At 43.8% G+C, this 10,030-nt stretch overlaps 1 protein-coding gene across 1 annotated transcript; it reads left to right on the forward strand.

Moving 5' to 3' along the window:
- Positions 1 to 1,420: 1,420 nt before the first annotated feature.
- Positions 1,421 to 9,565, forward strand: POLR2M (RNA polymerase II subunit M). Its single transcript, XM_068552407.1, has 4 exons — positions 1,421 to 1,615; positions 3,348 to 3,995; positions 6,411 to 6,615; positions 8,382 to 9,565. Exons 1-4 carry the CDS (start codon positions 1,503 to 1,505, stop codon positions 8,526 to 8,528), a joined length of 1,113 nt encoding a protein of 370 aa, XP_068408508.1. The 5' UTR covers positions 1,421 to 1,502; the 3' UTR covers positions 8,529 to 9,565.
- The last annotated feature ends 465 nt before the right edge of the window (positions 9,566 to 10,030 follow it).

The raw sequence follows: 10,030 nt of genomic DNA on the forward strand, positions 1-10,030 counted from the left end.
GCTTCAAAGCAGGGTTTATGTTGAGAATTTTGATACATTAAACTGATCAGAATGGACTAGATTGCAAGGATACAGAAACGGCTTCAGCTGTGCTCCCTCAAGTAGCTTCAGATTTTATCTAGCCTTCTGCCTGATTGGGAGGGAATTGCTTGTGTTTATTATAGCACCATACAAAGGACGGAGAAAATGTAAATTTTCCATATCAAAGAAGGGGGAGACTGGTGTTGGAGGTTATAGGGTCTTTCAAACCTCCCAGTGGATGTCTGTTATGACTATAGCATACTTCCCACTATTTTCTTTGGGACACAGCTCTCCTTGCTGGACTATAAAGAGAAGGTAAGAGCTAGGTGTGATGCTTATTATACTGCTTTCTTCAACAGCCTAAAAAACTTTCTCAAAATTTGGAAGGAGATTTTCAAATTGGTATGGTAGAAAGAGCACCTGGGCATTTGTGTCTAAAATCTGATGTTCTCACTTAATAGTTTTGTGCCCTGGGAAAACCTCAGGTTTTGTGCCTTTGTTTTTCTATAGGCAAAATAGGGAACTGTGAGAGGTTCTCCACTGGCTTGTACAGCACCTCCCACCCCCATCACCTCTTGTGGGGCTTTGCAATCGTGTGTGTGTGTGTGTGTGTGTGTCGGGGAGGGTTGCGTTTTAATCGTGTGTGTGTGTGTGTGTGTCGGGGAGGGTTGCGTTTTAATCGTGTGTGTGTGTGTGTGCGCGCGCGCGTGTCGGGGAGGGGTGCGTTTTGTATAGTTACGAGAGGACTCAGGAGTGCCAAAGCAACTAGTGGGCAGAAGCCAGACACCAAATATCTTGCAATGCCTGAGGCAGTCCCGCAAACGAAGAAAAGTCCTGCTCCAACTGCCACAGAACCCCATTGAGAAACGCTCATGGTCCCTAAGGGTCCTTCCAACTTTAACATTTGAGGGCTTCACTAAGCCTTGCACTTGGAAGGCCACGCCATAGGCCAGGGCCTCCCGTGCCCGGCACAGCCCCCAACCTCACCAACTGCTGAACAACTCATCACTCAGGCTTCCACATGTATTTCACTTCTCGGAGATACCTTCCCTGGTGCCTGTGGCCGTCTTATAATTCTATTTTTTGACTGTTACTTGATTAATGTCTGCCCCCCTCCCCCACTCGGTCGACTCCTTAAGGGCAGGGCCCAGAGCACTCACCTAATACTTTCCGAATGTAACAGTCGGAGAGCGGATGCACAGAGGAAGAACAAGCGACTCGAAAGCGCGCCCCGCCGACGCGTGACGTCACCCGGCAACTTCCGTTCCTTCCCGCCCCTCCGGCCACCCCTCCTCCCTGTCCGTGTTTGTTTCCGGCGTTTCAATAAAGCTCGATTCGGCTAGAAGACGACTGTTCTTCCGGGAAAATGGCGACTCCCGCTCGTTCGCCGGAGTCCCCGCCGGCCGCGGATCCGGCGCCAGCAGCAGGGGCTGCCGAGGACGCCGAGTGCCCGCCGCCTCGCCAGCCTCAGCCCCCGCAGAATGTTCTCGCTGCCCCGCGGCTTCGAGCCCCAAGCTCCCGAGGACTTGGGGCAGCGGAGTTTGGCGGAGCTGCGGGAGATGTTGAAGCGCCAGGAGAGACTTTTGCGCAACGTGTAAGCTTGGGTCCCGCCGAGTCACCGCCGGGCTCCTCTGGTTCAAGCCCCCTGGGACGCGTCCCTCCCCGCCCCCACCCCGATCCCGTCCCTGGAAGGTGACCTTGCCTCAGTCAGGTCCATTCCAGGCGCACGGGCGTGTGGCCGGCCTACAGTCGCGGAGCCGACCGCGTCCAGCCAGCTGCGGGGCGCCTGTGGGGATGGCTTCCTAGAGTTTCAGCTCGTCATCAGCTCCTCGTTGGTTTTACTCAGCTCCTGTGTCGGTTCTCCGAAGGGGGGGGATCTGTATCCCAAATCCTTTCTCCCCCACTCCTCCCCAGTAGTGCCCCAAACATCTAGTCAGTTTCATCTGTAGATCCCTATTTTTACAGGAACTGTAGGAAATGGGAGGAGTGGGATAAAAGAGTTGTTTTATTAGGCGAAGAAAGTTTGACTCCCATTCAGCTGGTAGACTTAATGGATTTTAGCGGAGGATCGGTAATAATGAAAATGACTTTTTAGGAAGCTGATTTTAGCAGGTCAGTGCAGGATAGTTTGAAGGAATAAGAGGCAGAAGAGAGTAGGAGGATATTTTCAGAGAGGTTCCCAATAGGGGGGTTGTAAGAAAGTGAACTAGAAGGGTAGTTGTGGGATTGGGAAAACTGCATCAGGTGTAGGATAATTTGAATATGTAGTCGACAGAGATGGCTGAAGTTTCCAGCCTGTATGGAGCACCATTTATAAAAATAGGAAGGTTGGGGGAGGGGAATAGGTCTGAGATTGATTTACCAGAGCTGAGTTGATGGAAGAGTTAATTATATCTGATTAAAAGCTGGAGAAGTGGTCAGGAGGCTCGAGAGAGAGAGAGAGAAGGTTGGGAAAACATAGGCATCGCAACTGCAGACGGATGTTAAGTTAGAATTGGGGGAATGAATGTAGTGTCATAAAGAATAGGGGGCCTGAGATGTAACCTTCCCTTCCCATTTTATTGTATGGCTGAAGAAAAGGAAATCAGAAAAGGAAGTTCTGCCACTTAGCAAAAGGGGCAAATGATCACTTGGGGGGCTTCTTACAACTATTCTGACTTCGTGAGAATGGGATTTTAATCTATAGTAGTGAGTTAACTTTTTGGTCTTAGGACCCCTTTTACTGTTAAGACTTAGCACCCTGAAGAGCTCTTGTGTGTCATATCTACTCATATTTATCATTGTCTTAGGAATTACAAGTGAGAATCTTTAAAACACAAGAATACACAAGCACACACATTCTATTAGCCATCAGAGCAATGATATCATCCATATCATGTGGCCTCTGGCAAACTCCCCTGTACTCATGGTAAGAAAATGAGAGTGAAAATGCCAAATAGTATCTTAGTGTTATTATTAAAATAGGTTTGATCTTGCAGATCCATCCACTTCCCCTCCCCACGAAGGTCTTGGAGATCACACTTTTAAAAACTGATGATTTGGGGGATGTCTTATATTAGTATAATGCTTAAGATACTTTTGCAGAAATTCTAATTAGATGAGACAAATGAGGCATATTCCCTATTCTTCCTGCAGCCCCTTCTTTTTGGGGGGTATTTGGATAGTGATTCTCTTATTTCATTCCTGTTTTGGGGCAGTTGGAAATTGGATTTTTGACTTAAAAGACTGATTCTTCTCCCTTTGAGAACAATGCTTTTTTGTCTGTATATCTCAAGTTTAAAAACACGGCTGTCTCTAATGTATACCTGTTCTTTTCCTTTTGCCAGAAAATTCATTTGCAAATTGCCCGACAAAGGTAAAAAGATCTTAGACTCCGTCGCCAAACTGAAAGCTGCCATTGCAGAACGTGAAGAAGTTAGAGGAAGAAGTGAACTCTTTCATCCCGTTAGTTTAGACTGTAAGGAGAGGCAAAAAGCGATTACAGTTGTTGATGGGGACACAGATAAGGCCCAGAATTCTGACCAGATACTTGATACTTCATCACCAGTTCCTGGCTGTTCCTCTGTAGCAAACATCACGTCGTCTCAGACAACCTCACTACAACAGGGACTGGCACATCCGACTCTCAGAGGCGATGCTGAGGCCCCTGAGGCTGAACACACAGTGAGCGAACGCCCAGCTTCCAGCATCAGAACTGCCACGCCTTCCTCATCTGCAGCTAGTGAGCCCCTCACTCAGCATCCTGCTTCAAGTCAAGCGGAGGATCATCCTAGCAGCTTGGACAACCTGTTTATTGATAGATTACAAAGGATCACCATTGCAGACCCCGTTGAACACCACTCAGAAGAAAACCAGAGTCCTGAGAACTTGGCTGGCCTTTGGAGTGGGCTGCAGAAGAAGCCTCATTACATGGAAGTGCTAGAAATGCGAGCCAAAAACCCCGTGCCCCTACAGCATAAATTTAAAACCAATGTGTAAGTACCATCAGAAGCAGGCTTGTCACAGTTAAACTCAAAAAACTGGGAGAATGCTTTAAGGTCAGTGGACTTGGTGTGAGAACTGCTTGTACTTGGGAATGAGGGTGTTGTGGAAACAGGGAAACTAGCCTGGCTGGAGTGGAGGATTCCTGTTGAAAAATGCTTTAGTTTTTTTAGCCAAATAATTGAAAAGGTCTTCAATGGCAGATGGAGTGTTAAATTTCAGGAGACTTTGGCAATGTCTCATATTAAACATGGAGTTAGAGAATTTATTACAGTTTTTTCCAGAACCATTTTCTGGTATGTAGTTCCCCCTTTGACTAGACTGTAAGCTAAGGGGAAAACAATTGCAGGAGCTGATAGCCTTTCTCAGTAAAAAATATTTGTGTGCTCACTATATGTAAGCAGGAGATGCTGTGGCCATACAAGAGTAAAGATTCTGCTCCTTATGGAGTTTACGACCTAGTTGAGGACTCGAGGCTTACACACTTGGAAGAACGTTGAACTGTATAATAATTTCAGGAGGAAGGGAGCTGAGAAGGGGTTAAAAAAACTGAAAACAGATTTGGGCAGGAGGAGCAAATGAACCCTGCTTCTAAGGTCCTTGTCATAGTTTTGTGTCTGAGATCTTCAGAAAAACAAAAGCTCTTTGCAAAGAGTATTATTTATTCATATGCAAATATAACATTCAAACCAGGGAGTAGATTTATAAGAATGTGACATCAGATACAAAGTCTAACCACTACTGCCTTTCTTTGAAAAACTGAAAGCCTATATGGGTAAAAATACCTAAAACCAATTATTTTATTATAGAGACTTTAGTCCTATCTTACCATTCATTTTTATAACCTCAAAACTATTTCTTCTGCATAGAAAACCAGAATTGTTACATTAATTTTTAGTTAGGAATAAAAAGTAATCGTTGATTAAGTAGTTGGTCATCTTGTGCTTGGTGAGGTATCTTTCCTCACTTCTAGGGAGTCAGAAGACCAGAAGCATCATCCAGTCAATATATACAACAGAGAATACACTGATCCTGGTTCTGTATTATGGTCGTTTAGCTGGAAGTGGGAGGAGAATACGGGAGTATTAATGAGGGTTCCCAAGGGAAGTTTACGAGAGACAGAGACAGAGGTGCAGTTATCAGAACAGGCCAGGCCTTGGTGAGTCAGGCTGTAGACAAATGGAGGTTGGGAGGTGGGATGAGGGTGTCCTTTGGCTTCTTTTCTACTCTTCCTTTGGCCTCCTACATGCTCTTCTGGCTCTTCTGGATGCTGGAGGCTGCCCGTCATCTACTTCTAGTCCAAATCTTCCCAGAACTTCAGATTTGTGTAGCTGTGAAACCCGACCATGTGGGGGTGATCTGTGGCACCTTAGGTTTATCATGTACAAAGTAGAACTCATTTCTTCCCAAACTGCTTTCTCCCATATTCCCTAAGTCAGTAGTGCCACCACCTTCTTTCTTTCCCTCCTTTCCATATCTGCTAGCCATGGAACCTCACAGTATATTTCCTGGACCTTCATCTCTAATCATTCTTATGTTCATCCTTTCTCCTGCCAAAGTGAAGACTCTCATCGCTCTCTTGGGCTATGGTTGTGGTCTGTCCTGGCCTAGTATTAACTCTACCAGTCCGTCCTCTCCACTGCTGCCAGAGTGCAGTTTGTAAAATGTAAACCTGAACCCGTTACATAGAACAGAAGTCTTCACTGTGGACTGGACCCAGCCTACTCCCCCAGCTGTATCTTGCTGCCTTTTCCATTCTCTCCACTTCCTGTGCTTCCTGTGTGCTGCAGCCCTGTCACTCCTCACTCCCTGCTGGGACACCATCAGGGATCCCATCATTTACATGCCGAATTCTTATTATTCTGAGACTCCTCAAATTGCACTCTTTTGAAGCGCTTCTGACAACCACCCTGTCTCCCATTACAACTGGCTGTTGCCACCTTTTTGTTCCAGTGTACCATGTGTGGGCCTGTGTCATAGCACCTGTGATATTATACTGCACCGAAACTGTTTACAAGTTTATTTCCCTCTGCTGGACAGTAAGCCCCTTTGCAAATGTTTTTGAATGAAGAAAATGAAAACAGACTTCCGCTCAAGTATAAGCTTTGAAGAGAGAAGGGAAAGGCAAAGAGTCTATCTAAACCTACTGTCTGTTAGAGCAACACGTTGTCAAATTACTTGCCAAAAAGGTGCCAATTTAAATATTTCTGTTTTTGAGGTAAATATGTTAAAAAAAAAAATAACGTTTTATCTACACATGTAAATAGTGGTAAAGGGCTTACTATTACTTTTGTAGAAGAATTAACTGCCAAGGTTAAAGGCCACTTTTGTGTGTATGAATGTTGCAAACGTGTGTCTATGAAAAGGAAGTAGCCTGGTCGTGTAACATTAAGTGTTGCGTCCTTCAGATTACCTTCACATCAACGTGATTTGGTGAGTCCTTGTCAGAGGAGGGGGTCTCCTGTCTCCTCAGAAGAGAGACGGCGCAGGGACAGGAAGCATCTCGATGACATCACAGCAGCCCGGCTTCTGCCACTCCACCACATGCCTACACAGCTGCTCTCCACAGAGGAGTCGCTGGCACTTCAGAAACAGCAGAAACAGAGTTATGAGGTATTTAGGATATGACTTCTTTCTTGTCTGCATGTTGGACGCTGCTTGAGTAAGAATTTACTCCAGGTGGTTCAGGGAGAGCGGGATCTAGTAGAAGGGATTAGGTGCTAGAGACATGGTCAGCTGACGCCATCAGGTCTCAGATGTGTGCCTCTAGCTTGCAGAGTCTCAAGTTTGCTGGAACTGCAGGGAACAGCTGGAGATGATCACAGCTACCTGTGACATCAAGGTGGTATTTGCCAGGAAATGTGGGGAGACTACTGCAAAATTTCACATCTCTGAAAGCCCAGGCTGTGGGTAGCGGTAGTATCGCTTCTTGGTCTTCCACCTTAAAAAACCTATGCGAGAGCTTGTCAGTGGTGGAATCTAACTGGAACCCTGCTGAGAGAATCAGGGACGTGCGGTTTCCAAGCTCCTTCAATACAGGGAGAGCAGGAGAGGGATGGGGAGGTAGTGGTGTGTTAGGAACAGACAGTTGGGGTTGGACACGCAGGCCTGCAGGCCCTTGGGAAGACTGAAGCATCTTCTACTTTTGGTCACTTAATTTTGGATAGCACTTTCTTCAAAGATCTGTGTGTTCTGCATGGAACTTTAAATATGTATGTTGACAGTTTGGGTATAAAATAATGGGATGGGAGAAAATTAAGTGTGAGGACCATTGGGGGGAAAGAAAGGGTCTGATACACTTAGATAGTAATAATTTGAGCCTCCAGGAAAACAGCAGCCAAACCTAGTTTTGCTTAGGTAGATTTTAATCGGGTACTATATGTCAGTTACTACAAAATTAATTTGTTATTCTGCCTTGGCTTTTCCTAAAAGCTCCGTTGGCATGGATTGGGATTTTCAAGGCAGTCCTTTTTAAAAGCCAGTTTTCTTCCTCTCAGTGCATTCAAGTTATTGCCTAGTTGTAACTAAGCATTGAGGAATTATTTTTTAAGTTGTCTATTTGATCCTAAATGCCTGTCCGAAGTTATTTTTAGGTTGAATTAAACCATTCAGTTTGGAATTGGTTTCCTTGGTAGTAGAAGTTCCACTTCAGTCCCACCTACCTGTGCTATCCGTGGCCTTAGGGGAGGGACATAAGCAAGTTCCAGTGGTTTGTGCGGGCAGCCTGAGAAAAGTGAAGAGCCAGGGTAGGAATGAGCGTTGCCACCTGCCATCAGTCAGTGATGGTGTCCTTGCATGTATAGAAGCACATTGCCAATGTCTAAGATTTACTTAGACTTTTTACTGCATAGTACTTTTCATGGGAGTTAATTTGGAGAGGGATAATCAGTTTTTAGTATTCTTTGATTTTCATTGTGGCATCGAAATGTAACGCTCAAGCCTGGAAGCCATGATTTAATCTAGGAAAGAAGATTCTTCCAGTTGGAGGATCAGTACAGCATTAGTGATTTTTGACATTTGATAGCTCAGATTGTTCTTCAGGGTTGTATATACACATGCACGTGCCCACATACTTGAAAATGTTTTCATGTTTATAACTGTCGTAGTGCTAAGCTGATTCCTCAGTTTCTCACGTAGAGGTGGATATTTCAGTGCACATTGTTTATCAGTGGAAGTCTGTCACTACCACTATAGCAGGCTAGTAGTAGTTCTCCCCAGCCCTGCCATGTGGTGTCTGTGGTAGGCACAGTCAGAGTGCGGTAGAGAACACTGACTGGGCTGGAATGCCCCTTTATTTCCGGTTGTGTTCCAATGACTTCCCATTGAAAAATTGTAGGGAAAAGGTGTGTGTAATTTTTGCTTCATTTTTTGTTTTAAAGGAGATGCAAGCCAAGCTCGCAGCACAAAAATTAGCTGAAAGACTGAATATTAAAATGCAGAGCTATAATCCAGAAGGGGAGTCTTTGAGGAAATACCGAGAAGTAAAGGATGAAGGCGATGATCAGTCCTCCGATGATGAATTCTGAAGATGGGCATTTGGATCTTCTCCTAAATCTCTGCCTGTTGAGATCTCATTATCTTACATCAGACTTTCTAACAAGTATCAAGATCAGTGTCAGACATTGTTGAGAGAAAGAATTTTGTCAAGTTACAACAAGGAAGCTATAAAAATAGCCCACTTTCAGAAGTTAACTTTCATGTGCTTGAAAAGTTTAATATTTGAATATTGTGTTTAATCACATTATATTAAACTTTTGCAGTATGTTGTGTGTTGGTCTGATATTTTAGTATATAGTAGAGCACATTGTTTTCTCTAAGCCAAATGAAAGCAGGTGATTAACTGCTTTTTTCTTTATACTTACCTCTACCAAATAGCGTTTATTACATGTCTTTCAGTGAATTATTTAGTTGTCCCAGGCATCACCTAAAATGAATTACGAAAATATAGTTCTCTCCTTTTTTGAGTAATGAAGGGAGCAATCTAGAGAATTTTGTGCATGTTGCATGGGGCTGTTAACAGTATTGGATGTGAAATACCAAGGAAGACACTCATAGAAAATGCTTAAAATGTTTGTTTCCTTCTGTCTTCCCTTAGGAAAAATGTCTTCTTTCTTCTGATTAGGAATAAGGGGTACTTTTAGTTGATGCTGGAGGGTGGATGGTCTTTCTAGGTGACCAGATTTGTCTGGAGTAACATGAGGAACAGGAAAAGTCTAAGATGATTGATGTACGTGAAGGGAGTAGCTGTTCATAGGCCTGGCCTGACTTGACTTAATTGTTCTAACAGATGATAGGTTCAGTTTGATAAGAAAACCAAAAAATTTTTTAAAGCTACCATTGGTTTGTTATCAATATATTGCTTTTTTTCCCCCCCAAAAGAGGGTTATGTATGCTACAGAAACCTCAATCTCATATGTATGTAATTTTAAAGGACTATGGTTGTCTCCAGAGAAGTTAACACATATGTTATCAAAGTTTTCTTTGTCTAATATGTTGGCGCCTTTAAACAGTGTTGAAAGAATAAAATATTAATTAGAGCAACTTCAAGATGCTAATAGTGATGTTTTACTGGTGCTTAATTAAATGTAACTTAACTTTAAAGGAGACTTTTCGTTTATGAAATTTGATCAAGAACACATTTAAGCAGATGTACGTGTGATAGGAAGGGCTCAGTTCTATGTCATGTCCTTCCAGGAACGGCTACTGCTTTCCATCTCCCTTTTGCCCTCCTCCCAACAAAAAGCAAATGTAGAAATATGCTGAGCAAACAAGTCCATTATTTTTAATTTTTAAAACTAATTGTAAATGATTTCACATCCTAAAGTTATTTGATGCTCCTTTATAGAACGAATACATGTTATTTCTGGAAAGCTGGATCATGGGAGGGCTCACATGCACATACACACAGTCCCCCTGTAGTCCTACCACCGAGAGGGGGCCTCTGTTAACATTTGGGTACATGTACATATGCATACTTTTCTATGCATAGCTATACATTTCTATTTTCAATAATACAACCATACACCGG

The sequence above is a fragment of the Eschrichtius robustus genome, chromosome 1 (assembly GCF_028021215.1).
Source record: "Eschrichtius robustus isolate mEscRob2 chromosome 1, mEscRob2.pri, whole genome shotgun sequence".
NCBI classification, from domain to species: Eukaryota; Metazoa; Chordata; class Mammalia; order Artiodactyla; family Eschrichtiidae; genus Eschrichtius; species Eschrichtius robustus.

Coding starts and splice junctions, on each gene's coding strand:
- POLR2M (XM_068552407.1), top strand. CDS start 1,503: ATGTTCTCGCTGCCCCGCGGCTTCGAGCCCCAAGCTCCCGAGGACTTG. Junction 3,996..6,410: donor CATAAATTTAAAACCAATGT/GTAAGTACCATC, acceptor TGCGTCCTTCAG/ATTACCTTCACATCAACGTG. Junction 6,616..8,381: donor AGCAGAAACAGAGTTATGAG/GTATTTAGGATA, acceptor TTTGTTTTAAAG/GAGATGCAAGCCAAGCTCGC.